This window comes from Coregonus clupeaformis, chromosome 7 (assembly GCF_020615455.1).
Source record: "Coregonus clupeaformis isolate EN_2021a chromosome 7, ASM2061545v1, whole genome shotgun sequence".
Classification (NCBI taxonomy): domain Eukaryota; kingdom Metazoa; phylum Chordata; class Actinopteri; order Salmoniformes; family Salmonidae; genus Coregonus; species Coregonus clupeaformis.
Window position 1 is genome coordinate 40,264,251 of NC_059198.1, and position 27,992 is coordinate 40,292,242.

Sequence of the window (27,992 nt, forward strand, 5' to 3'; positions counted from 1 at the left end):
AAGTGCCTTGCTTAAGGGCACATCGACAGATTTTTCACCTAGTCGGCTCGGGGATTAGAACCAGCGACCTTTCTGTTACTGGCATAACGCTCTTACCCACTAAGTTATCTGCCTTTGTGTACCTACACAAAGGCAGATAAAGGAAGAAACAGTAACAGGGCAAGGAGTGAGAGAAAGTCAAAGTAACTATCGAAGTGGCGTGTTTAGGATGTCCCATGTCGGCTCAATCGGAAATTACTTTTAAATGGCATTGTCGACAAAGCATGATTAGATTGAATCACGGCCATAGACGACTTGTTGGGTCGTGTTCTTTAGGGCACACCGTAAGACAACAAACATTTCTTATTGACGTACAGCACATCTCCGTTTCCCTTCCTGTCAGAGCATTTTCTTCAGTTTCATGCCTACTGAACACGACGCCGAATGATAGAATGTAGCAACTCAACATTAATCACATATGCTGTTTTAAAAGAGTCAAAGTCCAATGCACAGTCAGTGCTGCTCCACTACATTCAGCCACAGCTAACCCTAGCTGAGATTCAGAACGGGGATAGCTGCAATAAGCAGTACTTTGACCATATCCATCACGCCACCACCTCCTCCCTGTTTGCAGCAGCTACTCCCCAGCCTATGGAGCTGGTCGGCTTCCCTCCCCCAATCCGTTGGCCCGTGGCCGGCCCCTGCACACTGCACCAGGGGAGCCTGGTAGGAGGTGGCCGTCTTATGGGGCTGGTTAGGGCTGGAGCCATCCGTGGGCCTCTGGCCGTTGAAGAGAAGGAGGTGGTCCGCTGAGTCTCGATCCATGCGGAAGAGTTCGTACTCTGTGTGCGGCAGCCGGATGCCCAGGGCAGCACAGCCATGGGTGGGGGTGACGTCCTGCTCCAGTCCCTGGCGCCACGAGCCCTCGGCCCCGCACTCGTTGCCCCGGAAGATATTGAGCAGGGAGGTGGTGGCCTGGTCCATGGGGGTCACCCTCATGTGGTCCACTATGAAGACCAAGAGGGGATCAGGGAGGTTGTTATGCACACTAATAATGGCATGATAAGCTGTGATCATTCATATATTTGTTATTTTGACTAACGCCTACCTGTGAAGACAAACTCTGTCCCTCCCAGGACCCTGGTGGAGAGGACTGCGTGGCTGTAGTGACCCCGGGCGTACAGGCAGAATGTGGGGTGTCTGCACACTGGGTCGGAATAATGCCAGTAGTGGCCCTCCCAAGTGCTGTTGTGGTTGTGGAAAACAAAATGGCGGGTGAGGAAGAGGACCCCAGGACGGACCTCACACCGCTGGCTTACCCATTGGCCCTGTAGTTTGACAGACAGGTTTTCTTTGCAGGGCAGGATGGGAGGATGATGCTGGTCCGCCCCGGCGATGACTCTGCAGACAAGGCATGTACGCTCATGGTTCTGCAATGGAGAATGTTTTAGAATGTTACATATTGTGAATCAAGAAGGAGAAATATACACACCTGCAAAAGACTGTGGATGTTGAAGCGCATCCCATTTCAATGTGTTCATACATTGTACCAGCAACATTATTCAGTTGTTTTATGACATTTGTGTTTTTAAGAACCTTGCTTAGTATAATACAATAAGAGTAGTATAATGTGTCAAAAGGCTGAATAGATATTTCAAAGCAGTTTAATGAGTTACCGCATGGTGATAAATAACGTCACTGATGGAAACTGAAATGTCAACAGACAACCAATCATGATGATGAAAAACACAAACAAGGCCATTCAAACTGGAGTCTGTTGTCTGACTCTGACCCACCCAGCTACCCCAATAAAGCAGAAGCGTGCTGGCATGGCAGACTGTTTTCTCATATGTTACTTGGGAGTGTTCTTGGCCCCACTACACATCGTAGATTGATGGCAGCGATGAAAACAATCACCATGGCAAAGAAACAAAAGCTTCCCCCTGGCCTGGAAACTGCACTTTGTGATGGGGCTACTACTCCTCTCTCTCTTCTCTGGATGGGGCTCGTTGGACTTCTGAAAAGCAGTGGGTGCCGTCTGTGCCTTGCTCTAAAGTCCTTCATCATTAAACAGCATCAGCCACAGGTGTGTGCGTTTCAAAATGACAATGGCTGGCAATATGGAGATACAGTTGAATAGACAAATAAAATAAGATATTTTCACATCCAAAGCCTCTGTTTTTGATTATTCCAAACATTTCAACAGTCTGGTTTAGACAGTGCTCATTCGACTCAACTAGAACATCAAAGATGACCATCATACACAATGACTGCCTTTATGGTTTTGGATCCCTGTTTACACTCATTGGGTTGTGTATACAATCTCGTAAAAAGCGCATCAAGCTCCTGTTATGTGGGGAGCCCATTTCAGGGTGTACTCTTAGTGGTTGAGCATCAGATTAACGTTATAGCTGAGCGTACTGTATTCATTCAAGGCTGGCTGTAGCTCCACCACCTCCACCACCATAGAATGAATGAGTCACTTTCAACATAAATCGCCTCAGCTTTTAACTTTTAACTAGAGCTCATTTACATTGCCCTGACACTTTATAGGCTGGGAGTTGTTTGTGTTGGTAAAAAAAAAAAAAAGACATGCTGGTAGATATATGGGTAAATGCTGCAGGGAGACATGAAAGGGATGGATCCTTTTGTGAGAGGGAGGAAAGGAGGGAGCTTCTGAACTGAAGGCCTAGTTCCATCTCTCTGGTCAGGCTCCAGTTTTATCCATCTGCCCTCCATACAGCCTCAGGCACACACACTACCACAGAGTAAGGGCAGGAATTCAGAAATTCAGAGCAGAGCATACTGCGCCACTATTTGCTATTCTCTTTGAAGAGCGGCTGTGGAAAACCAACCAACAGATGATCACTATCATCCATGGGTCTGCTCTGCCGCTGGCTTTGCACAATTCATATTCTCTCCCATTTCGCCCACAATCAAACACAGAAAGTGTCTGTTGTCGTGTACAAAATGCTACAGACAATACTGTGATTGTTGAAAGAAAATACAAGTACACAGCACTGGAATATGATGTATCAATTACTGTACATGTGTGGCATCATTGCTGCAACAGTTTGTCATCTTCAACATCCACAATACTTTTCAGTTAGTAGGGATTTGACAAACAGATTCACGGATACTTGAAAATGAAACTACAGTATCTGCCAACAAATCTAAAGGGATTCTCTCTGTGTAAGTGATGATGACCATAGAAATACTGTAGAATAGATAGAGAATAATAGATATGATATATCTCTATGACTCTGACCTTGGTGTTCTGCAGGGGTGGCTGGTAGCTGGAGGGTTTGTGGTGGGTCCTCTGGGCACGCTCAGTGTGGACGTCCCCCAGGAAAAGCTCCTCAGTGTGGTCATCAGGGACCCGGACGCCATGATGGCGGCGGCGCCGCTCCACACGCACCAGCTGCAGCTCATTCATAGTGAAACCCAGCCTGCGGGCACAGTCCCTCCCCTGCTCCTCATCCTCCTCCTTGCTCCACAGGTCATAGCTGATGTGGGGCTCCCACGACTCCCCTCCACCCAGGGACGGAGCTCCGCAGCTGGGGTTGAGCCACTGGCTGAGGTCCCTGGCTGCCTCAGGGCTGTGGAACACAACCTGGACGCTGTGGAGCTGGTAGTCGGCCTCGGTGCCTCCGCGGACCACCCAGGAGGCCTGGCGCAGGTGCAGCTGGCCCCGGGCGAGGAGGGTGTAGGTGGGAGAGGAGCAGCGGTTGTCCCTGTAGTGGAACTGGAGGACCTGGAAAGTGTGGTTGTGGTGGAAGAGATAGGACCTGGTGATGAACTCTGGCCCAGGCCTGACCTCACAGCTGACGGGGGAAAGAGCAAAACATTAATGATTCGCTATCCCAGTATTATGCAGTGAGTCAGGTGGGTAAGAGTCAAACCCCCAACCTTAATTTTACCAGTCGGTTCAAGACCTAAGCTTTTACCCTAAGAGGTCTAAAGCTGAACCTGGTGTTGTGCCAAGTAGGTTTACATACAGAATAGTACTATTATATATTGCAGTGACCTTAACCCAACACCTAGCAACCTCCTCAATAAGTTAAGGTCTCACATAACAGCTAAAGTGTCTACAGCTGCATGGTCCCGGGTTCAAGCGCCAGTCAGGTCCACCCCCTGACTTCGCTACAATATATTGACTATACATTCTTACAATTATGTACATATTCAATAAAGGTTAATAACAAACCGTTTAATGGCGCATATTACACAGTATATTACCTGGTGGATACCCAGTGGCCTGCGATGTTGGGGGGCATATGCACTGAGATCTGTCCTCCACCATTGAGGTGCTTGAGCATGTAGTGACACTGGGATGCAACAATAGCAGCATGCCCATCATGCTGCTGGCCATGTTTCCTCCCCAAGGACCTGACACTGGCTCTTATGTCTGAGTGAAGCAGAGAGCCATCACAACCATATGTAGGGACAGTGGAGAAACAGGCATGTCATTAAAACACTTTTTTAAGAGTTAGAAAACTTGCAATTATGCATTTTTTAGAAGTCTATTATACATTTATGAAAAATATATCACACAAAATAACATAACACTGCATGCTTTGCTAAACATCTATTACTAAATTCTAGAAAATATAACAATCATCCACTTACTTGTCGTTTATAATCGCATTTTCAAATAATATAAATTAACATTATAGGCTATATCGCCCAATATAGAATATAATAAAAATATTTAGGCTACATATTAACTTGTAAATACTTCCACCTTAATGCTAAAAACTCACCATTGAAAAGAAAAGCAGTAGAGATAATCAATTTGAATAATAACATTGTTAGTCTTGACTGAGACGACACGTAATTATTTTTTTTATTAGGTAAGAATCACTCCAATTTCCATTAAAAAGTATTGTTCATCATAAATTAATTGTCCTCATTCCCATTTGCCCGGTTCATCACCAACCGTTCATTCCAGAATAATCAAATAGATCGTAGAAAATTCCGTTGTCAATCATTCTAAGAAACGTGGCTTGCAGCCCTGATACGAAATAAAACGAGTTCATAGCAACAATATAGGCTACCAATCCAGCAGTTCTTCAATGTTGCTCATAGAGAAATGTTATTAATTGTGTTAGGTTTCCTCTATCCGACTTTTGTCTTTTAAATGGACGGCCGCACTCCTCTCTGCCCTCTGCCTGTGTCATAGTTGAAGAACACACACAAGCAATATTTTCGTAGGAGGGCACTATCATGCTGTGACTCAGTACCCACCATCAAACCGATGAGTCAAATCCTAAAGTGAACACGACCAAAGTAAACTTCGGCATCTAAAAATAACCAGTGATATGTTTGGGCAGTTTAAAAACAAAAGCATGCCATATTACCAATTGTAGTATTAGAACACCTAGGTCTGCACTCACAACACTGTGCCACTGACAATTTGAGCAAAAGTTATAAGACATCTTATAAGGAGCTTTTTCATTTTTCACTTTCATGAAAGCAGCTTTGGTATCAAATTTCAGACCAGTGGTATAAATGATTATTAATATAAAATACTACACATTCAAATAAATAAATGTTCAAGATATTGCTACACCATACATGAATGCACTGTACAGTAATACAGCACACACATAATTCTACATTCTACATTTTACATCAGGCTATAGCAATACAAATGCAATAACCAATGCACTCACTATTTTTATTGAAATCTCCTGGGTTATGAATTATTTGGTGGTATATAAATATGCCTTGCAGTTGAGTAGTGAGAGGGATATCTGTCAGCATGTGGTCAAAAATACCTCACTCAAATCTGTCCTCCACTGCATTTCCTCAGTGATCTGATGGGTTTTTCAGCTATATGAATCATTTATCAGTTTGGTTGAGTAAAAACATACAAGAAGCCTACAGTTTGAAATCCTGCTCCTGAAGTAAACAGTGAAGTAGATGATCCACCCAAGCTTTTTATCCTAATATTGTGAAGTCCAATAGCAAGATTCTGCAAATGGATTACTCTCTCTTTCGCCATCTCCCCTCTAGCTCCATCTAATGTTATTCTGTAAGAGAATCAATGCAGGCACTGAGAGAATATATACTTTGATTCAGTGTATCCACACACATCTATAATGTATCAATGTAAATAATACATTTTACATTTCAGTAGACGCTCTTATCCAGAGGGACTTACAGTTTAGTGAGTGCATACATTTATATATATATATATATATATATATATTTCATACTGGCCCCCCGTGGGAAACGAACCCCTACCCTGGACGACGACGGGCCAATTGTGCGCCGCCCCATGGGTCTCCCGGTCGCGGCCGGCTACGACAGAGCCTGGATTCGAACCAGGATCTCTAGTGGCACAGTTAGCACTGCGCCACTCGGGAGGTCATACATACATAGTGGCCAACTTTAGTGTCCTAATATTCAACCTGGTCTCAAAGCATTTCGTATTATTTTGTACGGAAATCAAAGACACTCCATTTAGCTTGATATGTTATGTTTCGTATGGTATGTATTAATTTGCGGATGCCCATCACCAATTTTGTATGATATGTTATGGATTACAATTCGTATTATGTTACGAATTTGCAAAATGTACAATATGTTTAGAATTTGAAAAGCGTACAATATGTTACGAATATGCAAAACGTATGATATGTTACAAATTCTAGCTAGGTGGCTAACGTTAGCTAGGCTAGAGGTTAGGGTTACGTTTAGGAGTTAGATTAAAGGGTTAAGGTTAGGGTTAGCTAAAAGTGTTACGGTTAGGCTTAGGGGAAGGGTTAACTAAAAGGGTTAAGGGAAGGGCTAGCTAACACGCTAAGTAGCTGAAAAGTTGCTAATTAGCTAAAATGCTAAAGTTGTCCATGATGAGATTTGAAATCGCAACCTTTGGGTTGCTAGATGTTCGCATTATATGCCCACCCATCCACACTGACCAAACACTCTTTAATTTTTGCCTTAAGTAACCATCTGTCTTATATAACCATACCAAACATAACAGATCAGACTAATTTGAGTGTCCCCCGATTTACATTTACTATGTTACATCTAGTCTATGAGACCAGGCTGTAATATTTGATATGAATCTTCTAAAAGGTGCTACATGGTCAATCCAACGTCTGCATTGGCCATTCAGCATTTACTGCGATTCGGCCTCCGCAGAAGTCAGAGCAAACATACTTTTTGGGCTTCATGGAGCAGTGCAGAGCTGTTGTGAAGGAAGTTGTCAAGGAAGTGAGTTTGTGTTTATACAGGACCTTGTGCTCTCACCTACCAATCATGTAAATGCAGAGCTATAGGGAGCCCTCCGCATTGTTTCAACATTTGAGAGGAACACAGCGACGTGGTACGGAGGTCTCTGCATGCCTCCTGAGGCTCCGCAATTACGTCACACCACCCATATGGCGCCTCCAACCACATTTTCGGATCAAGCATAAATTGGATTTAAGTCACAGAAGGTCTCACCAGTGTGTAGTGGGGAGAGACTGCTCCTTGTGCTCACTGGGCGTCTGCCAGCCTGCTAGCACAGCCTAGCACTGGCTCGCCCAAACCCTTCAGGGAACCTAAGCATATTTAACAAGACCAAAATATACTTACTAAGGGCATTTGTGTTGCTAAATGAAAACATGCTTGCATTGGACGCCACTTTGATGCTCAAACATGTAAAATGCAACCCTAGAAAGTAGAAAAATAACCTTTCATGTCCACAAATGGGCATATCTTGAATGAGCACTGAGTATTGGCATTGATGAAGGCATTGAAAGGTTCTGATATCAAAACTCAGTTTGTGGTGTAATTGAGGCGTTATGAATGTTTCCTCAATAGCAATGTCTGGACAAAGAGCTATTAAGATTAGTGAACCAGCTATAAAGTACCCGTGTTTAAACCCACACCAATCACTGACTGACATCCAGTCACATCTTCTCCATCCCCCATCCCTTCCCTCCACATATTGATACATTTTCACCAATGTAGTGGTGCCTGGAGAAGTGGGTATACTCTAATTTTGCCCAAACATTTTTTAGAGTAGCTACCCTTTAATTCAAGTGTGCAGGCACCTAGCACTGTTGTTTGATTAGCGTTGTTTTTGTAGCACGAGATGGAGTTTGCAAAAGTATGGCATATACCCTCCACTACACCACTGCACCAATGTTTCAACTTGTTTCAATGAAACAAGGATTTGTGAATTACCACTACTCGTTTCATAATGTTGACTGTCAGGTGCTAAACCGTGCCTTAAAACTATAACATTAAAGCACTCCTACATGCACTTTGGGCCGGTTTCCCGGACACAAAATAATCTTGGACATACTCCACTGAAGGACAAGTGAGAGTGTGAGTGAGTGTCTGTGAGGAGATAAAAAGAGCAGCTGTGTCTGTGGTCCTCCACAGGGGCTCCTCTCCACTCAGGGGGGATCTGGAGGCCGATTAGGGATGGAATCCTTGTGGCCTTTGTCGTCGGGGGTGGCGGGACCCAGAGGTCAAGGGTCAGTCGGCCCTCACAGATGGGAGTCAGCTGACCTTATCTTCACTCAGGCCCTTTGAGAGGACCGATCACTTTCTGCAAGGCAGGAATTGTAGAGGGATGGCAGATATATAGATGGATAGATATACCACACTGGTGTTGAACATTGCAACCCAAACGGAGATGATTTGAGGTCCCACTGGGCACAAACTGGTTGAATCAATGTTGTTTCAACGTAATTTGTCAACGTATTGTGACGTGGAATCTATGTAGAAAATACATAGGATTTGCAAAAAGTCAACAACGTAAACTGTTGTTTTGAGGGTGAAATTTCAACCACAGGAGTATGTCATCATTGTAACCAATTTTCAACATAGACAAACCTTGTATAAAATATGTTGAATTTGTACCTTTGAAACAACGTCAGATCTTCAACGTTTATTTGCTCTATATGTTAATGATTTAGCCCTACAAATCAAACATGCTAAACTTCGTGTTGAAGTTGCACATATATATTCCTGGAGATCTTGTTGTTTGCTGATTAAATAGTTATCTTTGATCAGACAGAAGATGACCTCCAGAATATGTTGAATATTGTTAATTTATGGTGTACTAATTGGAGACTAGCGATAAATCAAGAGAAGACCCAGATTGTTCATTTCAGAAAGAAGGGCGTGTAGAGAAGTGCACACAACTTTTGTTTTGGTACAACCCCATTATTTTACACTTGGCTCTATAAATACCTTGGTTTCACACTGGATGAACACATGACCTTTGAAGATCGCATTAGATCACTAGCAGATTCTGCAGGTAGAGCCTTGGGGTCACTGTTAAACAAAATGAAAATATGTAAGGATCTTGGTTAGTGTGCTTATTCTCAGCTGTATAAATCCTGTGTGTGTCCAGTGATGGACAATGATGCTGGGGTATGGGGATCCAAAGTGCGTTCTAATTGTAACAATGTTCAAAACAGAGCAATCTGCTGCTTTCTTGGTGTGCACAAACTGACTCCAAACCTCTTCATCTGTGGAGATATGGGCTGGTAACCATGTATGGTTAGGCAAAAAAGTGACATGGTACATCTATGGAACAGACTGATAAATATGCCAGAACACAGAATCACAAAAAAAGTGTTCGACCGGGACCTTATTCATAGATATCAGTGGGCTAGAACATTTTTATAAAACAATTTGTGAAAATGATTTGCAGTATACACTGAGTGTACAAAACAGAACAGCCTCAATTCATCTGGGCACATGGACTCTACAAGGTGTCGAAAGCGTTCCACAGGGATGCTGGCCTATGCTGACATGCTTCCCACAGTTGTGTCAAGTTGGCTGGATGTCCTTTGGGTGGTGGACCATTCTTGATACACATGGGAAACTGTTGAGCGTAAAAACCCCATACCCCCTTCAAAGGCACCTACATAAGTATTTGATACATCAGAAAAGCAGAACTTAATGTTTGGTACAGAAACCTTTGTTTGCAATTACAGAGATCATACGTTTCCTGTAGGTCTTGACCAGGTTTGCACACACTGCAGCAGGGATTTTGGCCCACTCCTCCATACAGACCTTCTCCAGATCCTTCAGGTTTCGGGGCTGTCGCTGGGCAATACGGACTTTCAGCTCCCTCCAAAGATTCTCTATTGGGTTCAGGTCTGGAGACTGGCTAGGCCACCCCAGGACCTTGAGATGCTTCTTACGGAGCCACTCCTTAGTTGCCCTGGCTGTGTGTTTCGGGTCGTTGTCATGCTGGAAGACCCAGCCACGACCCATCTTCAATGCTCTTACTGAGGGAAGGAGGTTGTTGGCCAAGATCTCACGATACATGGCCCCAACCATCCTCCCCTCAATACGGTGCAGTCGTCCTGTCCCCTTTGCAGAAAAGCATCCCCAAAGAATGATGTTTCCATATCCATGCTTCACGGTTGGGATGGTGTTCTTGGGGTTGTACTCATCCTTCTTCTTCCTCCAAACACGGCGAGTGGAGTTTAGCTCTATTTTTGTCTCATCAGACCACATGACCTTCTCCCATTCCTCCTCTGGATCATCCAGATGGTCATTGGCAAACTTCAGACGGGCCTGGACATGCGCTGGCTTGAGCAGGGGGACCTTGCGTGCACTGCAGGATTTTAATCCATGATGGCGTAGTGTGTTACTAATTGTTTTCTTTGAGACTGTGGTCCCAGCTCTCTTCAGGTCATTGACCAGGTCCTGCCGTGTAGTTCTGGGCTGATCCCTCACCTTCCTCATGATCATTGATGCCCCACCAGGTGAGATCTTGCATGGAGCCACAGACCGAGGGTGATTGACCGTCATCTTGAACTTCTTCCATTTTCTAATAATTGCGCCAACAGTTGTTGCCTTCTCACGAAGCTGCTTGCCTATTGTCCTGTAGCCCATCCCAGCCTTGTGCAGGTCTACAATTTTATCCCTGATGTCCTTACACAGCTCTCTGGTCTTGGCCATTGTGGAGAGGTTGGAGTCTGTTTGATTGAGTGTGTGGACAGGTGTCTTTTATACAGGTAACGAGTTCAAACAGGTGCAGTTAATACAGGTAATGAGTGGAGAACAGAAGGGCTTCTTAAAGAAAAACTAACAGGTCTGTGAGAGCCGGAATTCTTACTGGTTGGTAGGTGATCAAATACTTATGTCATGCAATAAAATGCAAATTAATTACTTAAAAATCATACAATGTGATTTTCTGGATTTTTGTTTTAGATTCTGTCTCTCACAGTTGAAGTGTACCTATGATAAAAATTACAGACCTCTACATGCTTTGTAAGTAGGAAAACCTGCAAAATCGGCAGTGTATCAAATACACCTACAAACAAGTAAGATGTCTGGCTCTCACAGACCTGTAACATCTTCTTTAAGAGGCTCCTCTGTCCTCCACTCGTTACCTGTATTAATGGCACCTGTTTGAACTTGTTATCAGTATAAAAAGACACCTGTCCACACCTGTCCACAACCTCAAACAGTCACACTCCAAACTCCATTATGGCCAAGACCAAAGAGCTGTCAAAGGACACCAGAAACAAAATTGTAGACCTGCACCAGGCTGGGAAGACTGAATATGCAATAGGTAAGCAGCTTGGTTTGAAGAAATCAACTGTGGGAGCAATTATTAGGAAATGGAAGACATACAAGACCACTGATAATCTCCCTCGATCTGGGGCTCCACGCAAGATCTCACCCTGTGGGGTCAAAATGATCACAAGAACGATGAGCAAAAATCCCAGAACCACACGGGGGGACCTAGTGAATGACCTGCAGAGAGCTGGGACCAAAGTAACAAAGCCTACCATCAGTAACACACTACGCCGCCAGGGACTCAAATCCTGCAGTGCCAGACGTGTCCCCCTGCTTAAGCCAGTACATGTCCAGGCCCGTCTGAAGTTTGCTAGAGTGCATTTGGATGATCCAGAAGAGGATTGGGAGAATGTCATATGGTCAGATGAAACCAAAATAGAACTTTTTGGTAAAAACTCAACTCGTCGTGTTTGGAGGACAAAGAATGCTGAGTTGCATCCAAAGAACACCATACCTACTGTGAAGCATGGGGGTGGAAACATCATGCTTTGGGGCTGTTTTTCTGCAAAGGGACCAGGACGACTGATCCGTGTAAAGGAAAGAATGAATGGGGCCATGTATCGTGAGATCTTGAGTGAAAACCTCCTTCCATCAGCAAGGGCATTGAAGATGAAACGTGGCTGGGTCTTTCAGCATGACAATGATCCCAAACACAGCGCCCGGGCAACGAAGGAGTGGCTTCGTAAGAAGCATTTCAAGGTCCTGGAGTGGCCTAGCAAGTCTCCAGATCTCAACCCCATAGAAAATCTTTGAAGGGAGTTGAAAGTCCGTGTTGCCCAGCGACAGCCCCAAAACATCACTGCTCTAGAGGAGATCTGCATGGAGGAATGGGCCAAAATACCAGCAACAGTGTGTGAAAACCTTGTGAAGACTTACAGAAAACGTTTGACCTGTGTCATTGCCAACAAAGGGTATATAACAAAGTATTGAGAAACTTTTGTTATTGACCAAATACTTATTTTCCACCATAATTTGCACACAAAAAAATAATAATCCTACAATGTGATTTTCTGGATTTTTTTCTCTCTCATTTTGTCTGTCATAGTTGACGTGTACCTATGATGAAAATTACAGGCCTCTCTCATCTTTTTAAGTGGGAGAACTTGCACAATTGGTGGCTGACTAAATACTTTTTTTTCCCCACTGTACTTATTTTCCACCATAATTTGCAAATAAATTCATTAAAAATCCTACAATGTGATTTTCTGGATTTTATTTTCTCAATTTGTCTGTCATAGTTGACGTGTACCTATGATGAAAATTACAGGCCTCTCTCATCTTTTTAAGTGGGAGAACATGCACAATTGGTGGCTGACTAAATACTTTTTTTCCCCACCGTCTTCTGGTACTGTAGATGGAAAGGCTTTCCCAAAAACCTTCTCTATTAAATGTTAATAGCTACAAAGTAGCCTATGCCTACCTGTCAGAATGATATCATGATTGTTTGCATCAATCTAGTGGCCATTACCTTTGCAAACCCCATCTCATGTGCTACAGAAACAAGAGAGTGCAAAGCTGTCATCAAGGCAAAGGGTGGCTATTTGAAGAATCTCAACTATAAAATATATTTTTATTTGTTTAACACTTTTTTGGTTACTACATGATTCCATATGTGTGATTTCATAGTTTTGATGTCTTCACTATTATTCTACAATGTAAAAAATAGTAAAAATAAAGAAAAACCCTTGAATGAGTAGGTGTGTCCAAACTTTTGACTGGTAGTGTATGTCTGCCAGAACCTAACAAAAAGCCAAAGGTAAGTTTGTGCACAACTCAGTTCCAACACCCTCCCTCTGGCTATAGAGACAGTGCGCCTGAAGAGGAGAGAATTTGCTACTGTGTGATTTTTGGGGAAAATCGAAAAACAAAATCCATTTAGTGTTTTATTGCCCTCTATATGACGATTTTTTAAAACACATTTTTGTGATAACCCTGAAGTTTTCTGGTTACGGGATGAGCAGAGGCTTGAATTTTGTTTCAGACAGGGCGTGTTTGAGATTGCTCAGTTTGTTCACAATGCCTGGAGGAGAATTGTATTGTTTGTGTAGTGTGGCTAGATGGTATATGTACTTGCCATGATTATTGTATGCATGTTATTTGTTAAATGTTATTTTGTTTTGAGTACAAGGAAAAAGGTACTGTGTTTACTAGTTTCTTATAAGCCCATGTGAGCTGGGCACAGGTAGGTGTATGACACTTAAATAAATCATATCAATCTAAATCCACTATCAGAAAATAATTACTATAAGCTAGGCAGCACCTCCTACTGGAGAGTTGATATATCTACAGCTATCCCTTCAGTCTCCCATCCAGGGTTTTAAACCAAGCTTTGATATTGGTCACTGACTACTACCAATGTGCTATCTTGAGAATTATTATTGAGAGCTCTCTTAATTAATAACTAAATAGATTCACTGTTGCTATCGAAGTCATTCCAAAGGGTAGGTTTAACAGAGCAAATGAAATGTAACCATACTTATAAGTAAATTATCATCAATGATGCTATTTAGGCCTATATAGCATTTGTGAAGTCATCAACAGCTATTGTTTCAATTCAATCCAGGGATCAACTAAAATTAGACAATACATATAGGCCTAGGGTTTCAAGCTTTGGTTGATTTCAAATTGTCACGCCCTGGCTCTGGGACTCTGTTATGTTGAGCCAGGGTGTGTTGTTTCTATGCGTTTTGTGTTCTAGGTTGTTTATCTAGCTGATGTGTTTTCTATGTTGGCCGGTGTGGTTCTCAATCAGAGGCAACGTGAATCAGCTGTTGATTGTTGTCTCTGTTTGGGAACCATACTTAGGCAGCCTGTTTTCCACAGTGTTTGTGGGATCTTGTTCCGTGTATGGTTTGTGTCTGTTACCTAGGACTTCACGTATCGTTTTGTTTCGTGTGGTGAATCAAAAATAAAGTATGTTCACTCATCACGCTGCGCATTGGTCCACTTCTATCGACGATCGTGACAGAAGATCCCACCATAACTGGACCAAGCAGCGTGTCCAGGAGCCAACGCCAGAGAGGACTCTAATGGATATCAACCTCGACTGGGTCAAGCAGCGTGTCCAGGAGCCAACGCCAGAGAGGACTCTAATGGATATCAACCTCGACTGGGTCAAGCCGCGTGAGGAGTAGAGAGGTTGGACTTGGGAGCAGAAGATGGAGAGTCTGGCGAGAGCTATGGAGGCCATAGCCACGGGGGAGAGACAAACCCAAGAAATGTTTAGGGGGGGGCTCACACCGTGGACGACGGGGCTGCTGGAGGCAGATAAGGGGCGAGTTAGTGGACGAGGAGAGAAGGCCACCGGGTTACGGGAGCCATTGGCGAGTAGAGGGAAGGAAAATGTAGAGGCACGGCAAGAGGTACTGAGGTGTGTTGCCAGTCCGGTCCGGCCCGTTCCTGATCCCCGGGTAAGGCCAGTGGTGTGTGTTCCCAGTGCGGTCCGGCCTGTTCCTGTCCCTCGCACCAAGCCTGTGATGCGCGTCGCCAGCCCGGTCCGGCATGTTCCTGCTCCCCGCACCAAGCCAATGGTGCGCGTCGCCAGCCCGGCCCGGCCTGTTTCTGATCCCCGCACCAAGCCAATGGTGCGCGTCGCCAGCCCGGCCCGGCCTGTTCCTGCTCCCCGCACCAAGCCTGTAGTGCGCTTCGTCAGCCCGGTTCGGCCCGTCCCTGCTCCTCGCACCAAGCCTGTGGTGTGCGTCGTCAGCCCGGTCTGGCCCATTCCTGCTCCCCGCACCAAGCCTGTGGTGCGCGTCGTCAGTCCGGCACAGCCCGTGCCTGGGTCACCGGTGCCTGGTCAGGTACCGGTCAGCTGCTCCACATCGGAGCCTAAGCAATCCGCTCCACCGATGTCCAGTCCAGCTCCAGCCAGCGGGACCGGACCAGGGGCGCTACGGAGGGTGGTGGTCAAGCCCGGAGCCGGAACCGCCTCCGAGGAGGAATGCCCACCCGGCCCTCCCCTGTTCGGTTTATGTTTGGCGCGGTCGCAGTCCGCGCCTTTGGGGGGGGGTACTGTCACGCCCTGGCTCTGGGACTCTGTTATGTTGAGCCAGGGTGTGTTGTTTCTATGTGTCTGTGTTCTAGGTTGTTTATCTAGCTGATGTGTTTTCTATGTTGGCCGGTGTGGTTCTCAATCAGAGGCAACGTGAATCAGCTGTTGATTGTTGTCTCTGATTGGGAACCATACTTAGGCAGCCTGTTTTCCACAGTGTTTTGTGGGATCTTGTTCCGTGTATGGTTAGTGTCTGTTACCAAGGACGTCACGGATCGTTTTGTTGTTTTGTTCGTGTGGTACTCTAATAAAATTAGTATGTTCGCAAATCACGCTGCGCATTGGTCCACTGTGTTCGACGATCGTGACACAAATGTAATCTTCAGGTTAATAATTCATATGTTGGATTCACGTCTCCATCTCAACCAAAAACCTAAGTTAAAGAATAGGACTAAATCAAATCAAACTTTAAAGTGCATTCTTTAACTTAGATTTTTGGTTGAGATGGAGATGTGAATCCAACATATCAATTTATAATTTTAGAGAAACTGGAATTAAAGCCAGACTAAGTCAGTAGCACAAAAGCTACATCTCCTTCAAAGGTTGATATTTGGTTGGGTTGATAACCAATCACAATTCAACATCACTTTGCAATACAGTAAATAGTCTATTAACTTGTTGACAAGTTAACAAATAATAAACTGCTCAAAAAAATAAAGGGAACACTTAAACAACACAATGTAACTCCAAGTCAATCACACTTCTGTGAAATCAAACTGTCCACTTAGGAAGCAACACTGATTGACAATAAATTGCACATGCTGTTGTGCAAATGGAATAGACAACAGGTGGAAATTATAGGCAATTAGCAAGACACCCCCAATAAAGGACTGGTTTTGCAGGTGGTGACCACAGACCACTTCTCAGTTCCTATGCTTCCTGGCTGATGTTTTGGTCACTTTTGAATGCTGGCGGTGCTTTCACTCTAGTGGTAGCATGAGACGGAGTCTACAACCCACACAAGTGGCTCAGGTAGTGCAGCTCATCCAGGATGGCACATCAATGCGAGCTGTGGCAAGAAGGTTTGCTGTGTCTGTCAGTGTAGTGTCCAGAGCATGGAGGCGCTACCAGGAGACAGGCCAGTACATCAGGAGACGTGGAGGAGGCCGTAGGAGGGCAACAACCCAGCAGCAGGACTGCTACCTCCGCCTTTGTGCAAGGAGGAGCAGGAGGAGCACTGCCAGAGCCCTGCAAAATGACCTCCAGCAGGCCACAAATGTGCATGTGTCTGCTCAAACGGTCAGAAACAGACTCCATGAGGGTGGTATGAGGGCCCGACGTCCACAGGTGGGGATTGTGCTTACAGCCCAACACCGTGCAGGACGTTTGGCATTTGCCAGAGAACACCAAGATTGGCAAATCCGCCACTGGCGCCCTGTGCTCTTCACAGATGAAAGCAGGTTCACACTGAGCACATGTGACAGACGTGACAGAGTCTGGAGACGCTGTGGAGAACGTTCTGCTGCCTGCAATATCCTCCAGCATGACCGGTTTGGCGGTGGGTCAGTCATGGTGTGGGGTGGCATTTCTTTGGGGGGCCGCACAGCCCTCCATGTGCTCGCCAGAGGTAGCCTGACTGCCATTAGGTACCGAGATGACATCCTCAGACCCCTTGTGAGACCATATGCTGGTGCGGTTGGCCCTGGGTTCCTCCTAATGCAAGACAATGCTAGACCTCATGTGGCTGGAGTGTGTCAGCAGTTCCTGCAAGAGGAAGGCATTGATGCTATGGACTGGCCCACCCGTTCCCCAGACCTGAATCCAATTGAGCACATCTGGGACATCATGTCTCGCTCCATCCACCAACGCCACGTTGCACCACATTTACATTACATTTTACATTTTAGTCATTTAGCAGATGCTCTTATCCAGAGCGACTTACAGTTAGTGCATACATAATTTTTTATAACCCCCGTGGGAAACGAACCCACAACCCTGGCGTTGCAAACGCCATGCTCTACCAACTGAGCTACATCCCTGCCGGCCATTCCCTCCCCTACCCTGGACAATGCTGGGCCAATTGTGCGCCACCCCATGGGTCTCCCGGTCGCGGCCGGCTACGACAGAGCCTGGATTCGAACCAGGATCTCTAGTGACACAGCTAGCACTGCGATGCAGTGCCTTAGACCACTGCGCCACTCGACAGACTGTCCAGGAGTTGGCGGATGCTTTAGTCCAGGTCTGGGAGGAGATCCCTCAGGAGACCATCCGCCACCTCATCAGGAGCATGCCCAGGCGTTGCAGGGAGGTCATACAGGCATGTGGAGGCCACACACACTACTGAGCCTCATTTTGACTTGTTTTAAGGACATTACATTAAAGTTGGATCAGCCTGTAGTGTGGTTTTCCACTTTAATTTTGAGGGTGACTCCAAATCCAGACCTCCATGGGTTGATAAATTTGATTTCCATTGATAATTTTTGTGTGATTTTGTTGTCAGCATATTCAACTATGTAAAGAAAAAAGTATTTAATAAGATGATTTCATTCATTCAGATCTAGGATGTGTTATTTTAGTGTTCCCTTTATTTTTTTGAGCAGTGTATGTTGGATTCACATCTCCAACTAAACCACAAGTTAAAGAATAGGATTAAGCCAGTGGCTCAGATTTAACTATACAAGCATTAGATACAGCTGCTTTAAATGTTGATATTTGGTTGCGTTGTGAACAGAACACGATTCAATATGACTTTTGTAACACTGTAAATAGCCTAAAGTTAAGGCTATCTTACAAACTAACGTAACAGTATTTATTCAACCTTAAAATGAGTAACACATCCATGGCCACAGGTTACTGTAACTATAAATATCTTCTTATGTAGCCTAATCATAGAAAGCGTACATGCTCAAGATAGCATGCAAAGGTCGCGGGTCTGTGGAGATCTTCACAGTTACTATAATAATCTGTACAGAATCTTGAACAGCATTAATGTACTTTTAATGTAATCTCAACTGCAATCCAGGTCATTTGGTTGTGCTATTAGATGAAACAGTGATAACACATTAACTCGTTTTATAAATACAAAATATCTGTCATTGTATTCCCATTTGAACTTTGTTACACTTTTAGATGGTTGAAAGCATAGTGATAACCCATTGGGAATTCAACAAACTTCTGGCTATCTTTTTGAGTGGGTGAATAATGGTTGAAATCTCATTGATCAACATCTCTACCAATTATTACCCAAATTTCCACATTGAAATGACAGTGTGCCCAGTGGGGTGTATTAGGCACCAGAAACATGAACTCAAATCATACATGCTGATACTGTAGCTTCTATGACCTAGAGTAGAAAGGCAGTAGATGGGCAACAAAGTATTTATTATTGTTCTAAACAAATAACACAATAACGTATTTATGTGAGAACTGGGAATGCTTTTGAGGAAAATATCCACAAGCCTCAAGTATTCTTCTTTAGACAGGTCGTCTCTGTTGTCTGGTCAGACAAAACCAGACAAAAGTCGATGTTTCATCCTCAAGCAAACAGTTTGAAATGCTAAGTGTCTCTAAATAATTGAAAAATAATAATATGCAGAGTGTTTTCCCAGCCAACATTTCCATGTGGGGCTCATTTGGGTTAATGACAGGCTGTTTCACGGGCCCCATGGGGGAAACCCACCAGTGACCCACTAAGTCCTCAGCATCCATGTTGGCCATAATGTTAACCCAACTGGGTACCTGCTAAGATAACCAATTAGAGCTCTTGCCCAGTTGAAACTAATTTCAAACCCAGGTGGGGCCCACCTGGACATCTCAATGTGGTGAACATATGGTGCATTGATGACCAACAAGAGAAGACAAACACACCCAGATCTAGGGGAAGAAGGAATGTCGTTCTGGCTCTGGGGTTCCGAAAACGTTCCACACGTGCAAAGAAATCTGTGTGTCGAGTCCAATTGGGGCATCTCCCCCCACTGTGCAAAGCCATTATAAAATCTGTCATTAATAATAACCCTAATTTAAGAAAAATTTAAAAAAAATAAAAAAAGAGAAACCACCACTGATGATCAATGGAGGATTAGTAATAAAGGTCTCAGTAGCAGTTGGGAGGAACCAACCCTTCCACAACCATAAATGGTAAACTGCCATAAAGTAGGCTGTGATTCAGTCATTAATAATAACCCTAATTTAAAAATGTAGCCCAGAAAAGGAGAAAAAGGAGTCAAACCAATGGCAGATCAGTAAAAAGCGTCTCAGTAGCAGTTTGAACCAACCCTTCTACCTCCATAGCTGGCAAATTGCCATTAACAAGAGTATGGAAGGTCAAGTCCACTGGCTGTTATTCTACAATGTCTTCCTGCAAGCCCAAACTTCAAACGCAGGCCTAGAACAATGAGCATTCTGACTGGGCTTCCTGTTTCCTCCGGGGCTTGTGAAGTTCACAACACCAACAGCGAATGAAAGCCCCTCAGTGATGGAAGCACCAATCAGGGTCAGAATATGATTTTTGGCAATATCCCTTGCAGAGAAAATCTGTCCAAACACTGAGCAACAAAGTTATAATATATATAATATGCCATTTAGCAGACGCTTTTATCCAAAGCGACTTAGTCATGTGTGCATACATTTTTACATATGGGTGGTCCCGGGGATCGAACCCACTACCCTGGCGTTACAAGCGCCATGCTCTACCAATTGAGCAATTGAGCTACAAAGACAGAATTTCTTGTAAAAAATGCCACCATCAATTTGATTTCACTAATTTTACAATATCTCTAGGATAGAAATCCTAGGCCTTGGCTACATATAATCCTACAATTTCTCCCAGGTTCTAAAAGTTTCAAAGTTCACAAGCTCTTTCAAACAATGGCCTTAAATGCATACTGGGTTCTGTGAATGCCTATCATCTTACATTGGCATATTTCCCCCATTCTCGATTTTCAATTTGTGTTTAAGCTCATTACCACTGTGTACCTTCTGCTGCTAATCCCTAAAACAAACCGAGAGGGAAATCCCAAATCCTTGTCCCAAAGAACTCCCTCCGCCTGGAATAGATTAGTGGAGAACACCGGCGTATCCGAACCGGACTGCAGCAACACAAAGCAGGGATCAAAAGCTTACTACTGAGACAGAGCCCAGTAGGCTACTGCCAGATCTCAGATTGCTATTGAAAGGTGGAGGAAATGTGTAGACTGCAAGGGCCCTCCTGAGAAGGGCTGAGAAGCTTTCTTTTTCTAATTTTCAACGTATTAGGCCTAACGTCCCACAATACACTGCAGCAATATTAAATAAATAGAGACTGTTGCCTGATTCATTGGTGGCCCTGGCCTACAGAATGTGTACTACAGTGAATAATTTTACTTATATGTATGGCATGGTGGTTAAAGAAACGTAAACTCTATTGCAGCAAAAAAATGAGTGAGAAGATTGCGTTCAGAGATATGAGCTTCACAGAAGTTGCTCAATGACAGAAGTTGCTCACGTTCCATTTGTACAGGGCTGCAGGCAGTCAGGCAGCAGACGCGGTGCAGTCTAGAGGAATTTGTCCCACATTTCCTGTCTCTCTTTTTTTGGAGGAGCTGCACACAGCGTTTTGATGTGGCACGTTGCAGTCTACCAACATCAATATAAAAGTCTACTGACCACAGTCTTGCGGGGAACCACATGAGTCTGGCGTCACTTGGGGCTATAGCAGCTCATGCATATGAAAGGGTAATAACAGTCACATCTGCACTATTCACTAATGTAAAAAGGAGGCGGCAAACTGTGGTTTGTATGCTTCACAAAAAAGGTATAAAGAAGGCTATGCATGTAAAGACCTGATGATGAATACAAAACAACTGTTGTACTACATTGCCTTGTAGCTCTAAAACATCTCCCGAGACAGTGTACAGTACTACTCCATGCCAGTGGCGCACAACAGAAAAATATGTTTTCGTACACTACAGGCGGACCTTGGAAGTCCAAGCATGTTCTTTAGCCTGGTGACATTTACCTATGCTAAACAGGCTGGTAAAACACGAGGAACTCCAATCCAGACAGTATGACCAGAGGCAGGTTTTGACGATTACATTCTGAGAGGATCGGAGAATTCAACATGCCATGCTAACACAGCCCAACATATCACAGCTTCAAACTGCATAAGACAATATACATTCTGGTACATTCCTGCATCTTTTATATTGATGTTGGTATATTGATTGTATATTTTTCTTTGTACTTTGAAGGGCTGTAGGAATTCACTCATGAGTGAGGCAGCAACAAAAACTAAACATATCAATGAAAAGGTATTTCATACATTATTTTTTTGTTAACAAAAGAAACAAATCTTATCAAACACAAAATGGACCTCATCTATTCTCGCTGCTTAATTCTCACAGATTGCGTTGTACAGTCAGAAAACAAACACTGAAGGTAACCAATAACAAATAAGGAAATAAGGAGTTGAAAATAAAAAAGTGAACATAATGCCAAGAGTGTGCAAAGCTGTCATCAAGGCAAAGGGTGGCTATTTGAAGAATCTCAAATATAAAATATTTGTTTAACAATTTTTTGGTTACTACATGATTCCATATGTGTTATGTCTTAACTATTATTCTATAATGTAGAAAATGGTAAAAATAAAGAAAAACACTTGAATGAGTAGGGCTTCTAAAACGTTTGACCTGTAGTGTATGTATGTATGTATCACAATTCCAGTGGGTCAGAAGTTTACATACACTAAGTTGACAGTGCCTTTAAACAGCTTGGAAAATTCCAGAAAACGATGTCATGGCTTTAGAAGCTTCTGATAGGCTAATTGACATCATTTTAGTCAATTGGAGGTGTACCTGTGGATGTATTTCAAGGCCTACCTTCAAACTCAGTGCCTCTTTGCTTGACATCATGGGAAAATCAAAAGAAATCAGCCAAGACTTCAGAAAAAATATTGTAGACCTCCACAAGTCTGTTTCATCCTTGGGAGCAATTTCCAAACGCCTGAAGGTACCACGTTCATCTGTATAAACAATAGTACGCAAGTATAAACACCATGGGACCACGCAGCCGTCATACCGCTCAGGAAGGAGACGCGTTCTGTCTCCTAGAGATGAACGTACTTTGGTGCGAAAAGTGCAAATCAATCCCAGAACAACAGCAACGGACCTTGTGAAGATGCTGGAGGAAACAGGTACAAAAGTATCTATATCCACAGTAAAACAAGTCCTATATCGACATAACCTGAAAGGCCACTCAGCAAGGAAGAAGCCACTGCTCCAAAACCGCCATAAAAAAGCCAGACTACGGTTTGCAACTGTACATGGGGACAAAGATCGTACTTTTTGGGAGAAATGTCCTCTGGTCTGATGAAACAAAAACTGTTTGCCCATAATGACCATCGTTATGTTTCGTTATGTTTGGAGGAAAAAGGGGCTGGCTTGCAAGCCAAATAATTATTATTCTGACATTTCACATTCTTAAAAAAAAGTGGTGATACTAACTGACCTAAGACAGATAATTTTTACTAGGATTAAATGTCAGGAATTGTGAAAAACTGAGTTGAAATGTATTTGGCTAAGGTGTATGTAAACTTCCGACTTCAACTGTATGTATATGTATGTATATATACAGTACCTGTCAAAAGTTTGGACACACCTACTTATTCAAGGGTTTTTCTTTATTTTTACATTGTAGAATAATAGTGAAGACATCAAAACTATGAAATAACACATATGGAATAATGTAGTAACCAAAATAGTGTTAAACAAATCAAAATATATTATATATTTGAGATCCTTCAAATAGCCACCGTTTGCCTTGATGACAGCTTTGCACACTCTTGGCATTCTCTCAACTAGCTTCACCTGGAATGCTTATCAAACAGTCTTGAAGGAGTTCCCACATATGCTGAGCACTTGTTGGCTGCTTTTCCTTCACTCTGCGGTCCGACTCATCCCAAACCATCTCAATTGGGTTGAGGTCGGGGGATTCTGGAGGCCAGGTCATCTGATGCAGCACTCCATCACTCTCCTTCTTGGTAAAATAGCCCTTACACAGCCTGGAGGTGTGTTGGGTCATTGTCCTGTTGAAAAATCAATGATAGTCGCACTAAGCCCAAACCAGATGGGATGGCGTATTGCTGCAGAATGCTGTGGTAGCCATGCTGGTTAAGTGCGCCTTGAATGTGTCACCAGCAAAGCACCCCCACACCATAACACCTCCTCCTCCATGCTTTACGGTGGGAAATACACATGCGGAGATCATCCGTTCACCTACACCGCGTCTCAAAAAGAGACGGCGGTTTGAACCAAAAACCTCAAATAATGTCCATTGCTCGTGTTTCTTGGCCCAAGCAGGTCTCTTCTTATTATTTGTGTCCTTTAGTAGTGGTTTTGACTATGAAGGTCTGATTCACACAGTCCCCTCTGAACAGTTGATGTTGAGATGTGTCTGTTACTTGAACTCTGTGAAGCATTTATTTGGGCTGCAATTTCTGAGGCTGGTAACTCTAATGAACTTAGCTAACTCTGGGTCTTCCATTCCTTTGGTAGCCCTCATGAGAGCCAGTTTCATCATAGTTCTTGATGGTATTTGCCACTTCACTTGAAGAAACTTTAAAAGTTCTTGAAATGTTCCGTATTGACTGACCTTCATGTCTTAAAGTAATGATGGACTGTCGTTTCTCTTTGCTTATTTGAGCTGTTCTTGCCATATTATGGACATTGTCTTTTACCAAATAGGGCTATATTCTGTATACACAACTGATTGGCTCAAATGCATTAAGACGGAAATAAATTCCACAAATTAACTTTTAAGAAGGCACACCTTTTAATTTAAATGCATTCCAGGTGACTACCTCATGAAGCTGGTTGAGAGAATGTCAAGAGTGTGCAAAGCTGTCATCAAGGCAAAGGGTGGCTACTTTGAAGAATCTCAAATATAAAATATATTTTGATTTGTTTAACACTTTGTTGGTTACTACATGATTCCATATGTGTTATTTCATGGTTTTGATGTCTTCTCTCTTTTTCTACAATGTAGAAAATAGTAGAAATAAAGGTGTCCAAACTTTTAACTGGTACTGTATATATAATCTCCATTAGACACAATATTGCAAAAGAGGCATAGAGTATTTTAAAATGGCACTAGCTACTACATAAATTGGAGAACGCAAACATTCCTGTTACCTTACCCTGCATGGATTTCTCAACGGTATTGGGTGCTGCCCTCTGGTGGTTACAGAGAATGGCCACAGCTCTGTTGGCTCGGTTATAGGACAGAAGACTCATGTCAGGTGAGGAGGAAAACATGCATATCTTTCATTAGTGTACTCTTACTATAAATCTGCATGTTTCAGAGATTCATATAGTTATGACACAGAGAGCACATTTGAGTAAAAAAGAACGCAAATGCCATGTTCAAAGTAAGACCAACGAGGGTCACGTATGTCACAGAGAAGAGCTGAGAATTCTTGTCAACTATTGTAAACTAGATCTTCAAAAACCTGCACTGAGTGTACTGATGTTGGTATAGAAAGTGGACTAACCAGAGGTGAGCTTGTTGAGCTGCTCTTGCAGAGTGGTGGAAGCGTTGAAGGTTCTTGGCTGTCAATCCCAGCATGGACTGGTTCAAATGCTTGTTCAAGTAGGTGGTCTAAGAACAAACAACAACCAAGTTTAACCGTATCTGCTGAGATACATAAGCATACTGTGTGAACCACATAGCTAGTCGTTCTTTGGTTACACTCATTTTCCAGCATTTGCTAAGCATGACATAAACATGAAATAACCAGGTACACTGGGTCTTCAACTTACGTTTATTCTATCAAACACGTCATCGTCAGGCTCCTTGTTTTCCATGAATAGCTTCAGGTTCTTGAAAACCTGTGTACAAGTCAATATGGCTGTGTACATTAGATGGATGTTTAAGCCCTGCTTAACAACACATACTACAGAGGAATGGCGATAGAACAGTTGCTAGACAGTGCTGCTCACCCTGCCCTACACAGGCACCTCGTTATAGAGTCTTTGCCCAGGAAGTCAAACTCCACCATGAACTCCTGGCCTCCCTTCTGCTGGTGGAGGGTGATGTGTCCCACTCTCAGAGAGCAGCAACCCACCGAGTTGGCCGTCTCATTCTCCTCCTTCTCACTCCCTGCTCGCAGGGCCAGCTACATGCACACAAAGACACACACACGTTGGTGAGGGAGATGTACACTGTACATGTGCGTACATATGAGTGTTCTACAATATGTGTTTAAGGTTAAGTGAACAGGCTTGATCTTTGTTAACCACACTGAGGATAGTTGTGAGGTCTGTACCTTGTCTATTAAGTAGAGTGCCACTCCTCTCTGTCTGGTCTTCATCTCCCGGTCCTCCACCCAGGTCACTGTCTTCATGCTGCACCTTCCTCCACTTGTCGCCCTTAGGGGCCACTGGTATCTTAGCGCCTCTGGAAAAGCAACCAAAACACTTTATTTCAAGCTTATTGCCTTTACACCACTAATTCACTTTTGGGAGCAGCATAAACTTATAGGGAGATTGTTTGTTCTGTATGCTCTACTGGCCCCCTCACTTGCTGCATGTTGATGGTGATGTCTTCCGGCTGGATGCTCACTTTCAGCGTGTCCATTTTGGGGTGTTCTCCCCGCCCGTGGGAAAGCCCTGGGGGCTCCACCTAGAAGTTACCAATCTTCTCCCTGTGGCTATCCAGCACACAAAAGCCACACACCTCTGTTATTATTATTATTATTATTATTATTATTATTATTCTCCTTCAGAACCTGATAAAGAGGGAAAAACTAAGGTTTCCACAATGGTTGCAATGTTATTGCTCCCCCTAAAAATATATTTCAAATCTTAATATTTAGTTTGTTTCTGTTCTTTTGTCATGCTTTCTTCTTCTCCAGAAATTATTTGTTGATGTGCGAGAAATCACACTGACAGCTTCTTCCTCTGCTCCCTCTCCTCCTGTCATTTCCTGTTTAATCAGTCTCTGGCTGGTTTTTTAGATTTAAATCAGTGGTACTAACCTCTCTCCTGTCTGTAAATAAGTTATCTTGGAAGGCACTCTTTGTTGTGTACTCATGGTCCAGCATCTTGGCGTAAAACGAGGCTACTTCCTCAGCAGCCAAACTTAGTTTTATAGCAAATCAGACCTAACACGAGACAGGAAAACTATGAGGATTAGTGAGTAACACATCCTCTGTGTGTGTGTGTATATACGGTGGTAACTCACCATTATAAAAGAAAGATATTGGGTAACGGTTCTTATTCTGGTGGGAAGAGTGGACCATTGTGCTCCAACGTTGTCCATGTCTTCCCATTGTTGGAATGACCTACCTCCCACCTGACAAGCATATCACTATTTCGTTACAGCACAGAAAGCCATCAAATGTTTATGCAGGTTTAAAAGCCAATGCAAGTGATAGATACAATAAAGATAAAATACAACATCTCTAGCTGCCAGGCCAAATCTAGCTAAAGTAGCTTGCTACCTAATGTTACCCCTTTACATTGACAATGTGTGGCTAGTTAGCTAGCTAGAATTCTTCTTCCGGAATGGTATTATCCTGGCTTTCTGCACTGTTTTGACAAAGACACTTACACTAATTTATATGTGGTTTTGGATTAGCTATTAGCCAGCTAGCCCAACCGGCCGGCAGTTGGTGCTATTATTCGTTTGTCATAACGGAAAATGAATAATAGCGCCATCTGCGGCCAGTTGGGATATATTAGCCAGCTAGCTAACGTTTACTCACCTGGATTTGACCTCATTGTTAATCTTTACAGAAATCGGTAAAATCGTAATGAGTAAAGAACGGAACAGCTTCTATTAAATTTATTCGACTGATATATCAATTTGGCAAAAACATTACAGTATTAGTTCATTCCAGATTAGCAAGAATGAATGATATTCACAAACACCAAGGACATTCATAACATCACACGTGTGTGCAACTATTAATACTGTCCCCCTAGAAACAAACAATGTTGTTAATCATTCCGGCTACATTGAGTGTAATATCATTATGCCAACCACTGTAACAGGGGGGAAACAGTTCTAAAAACACATTTAAAAAAATAACTCCCAGAGAATATCAAAAGACAATTCAGACAAATATGATACTTGACCAGTAAATGAAATATAGAGTAAATAATTGTGCAATTACCATTTACATTTACTGTGCTCTTGTTTTGTTACGCTCTTGCATTTCAGATTTTTCCCATCCTCTTCACCATCCTTTTTATTTTTCTTATTTTATATTCCTCTTTTCCTTCGGTCTCCTTCCTTCAGTCTTTTTTTCTCCCTCTCATTTTTGGCATATCCCTTTTTCACATCAGATCTTTTTTATTGTCATCTGTAGGTATACCATTTTACAGTTGCTTTCGGAACTACGGAGAAAATAAAATAAGAGAGACTTTTGGAATGACTTTCAAATGCAAACTATACTGAACAAAAATATAAACGCAACATGCAACAATTTCAAAGATTT

The 27,992-nt window shown here is 43.2% G+C and overlaps 1 protein-coding gene across 8 annotated transcripts; it reads right to left on the reverse strand.

Annotated features, from left to right (window-relative positions):
• Window positions 1-29: 29 nt before the first annotated feature.
• Window positions 30-27,989, reverse strand: LOC121569175 (protein APCDD1). Of its 8 annotated transcripts, XM_041879886.2 has the most exons (14): window positions 27,258-27,988; window positions 26,735-26,845; window positions 26,529-26,654; window positions 26,072-26,201; window positions 25,818-25,948; window positions 25,492-25,667; window positions 25,312-25,380; window positions 25,044-25,150; window positions 24,690-24,754; window positions 9,178-9,261; window positions 4,219-4,387; window positions 3,248-3,803; window positions 1,088-1,409; window positions 30-986 (listed from the first exon to the last, which is right to left on the reverse strand). In XM_041879886.2, the coding sequence occupies exons 11-14, from the start codon at window positions 4,296-4,298 to the stop codon at window positions 529-531; spliced, it is 1,416 nt and encodes a 471-aa protein (XP_041735820.1). In that variant the 5' UTR covers window positions 4,299-4,387; window positions 9,178-9,261; window positions 24,690-24,754; window positions 25,044-25,150; window positions 25,312-25,380; window positions 25,492-25,667; window positions 25,818-25,948; window positions 26,072-26,201; window positions 26,529-26,654; window positions 26,735-26,845; window positions 27,258-27,988; the 3' UTR covers window positions 30-528. The 8 variants fall into 8 exon arrangements, with proteins under 8 accessions (XP_041735820.1, XP_041735817.1, XP_041735818.1 ...); XM_041879883.2 differs by lacking the exon at window positions 9,178-9,261; XM_041879884.2 differs by having other exon boundaries at window positions 24,690-25,150.
• Window positions 27,990-27,992: the final 3 nt, after the last annotated feature.

What these genes read in the sequence shown, in the direction of transcription:
- LOC121569175 (XM_041879880.2), bottom strand. Translation starts at nt 24,807, where the DNA reads ATGTTTTCCTCCTCACCTGACATGAGTCTTCTGTCCTATAACCGAGCC. An exon ending in CGTTGAGAAATCCATGCAGG is followed by an intron (nt 4,388 to 24,689) that starts GTAAGGTAACAG and finishes TGCTTCACTCAG; the next exon opens with ACATAAGAGCCAGTGTCAGG. An exon ending in GGCCACTGGGTATCCACCAG is followed by an intron (nt 3,804 to 4,218) that starts GTAATATACTGT and finishes TTCCCCCGTCAG; the next exon opens with CTGTGAGGTCAGGCCTGGGC.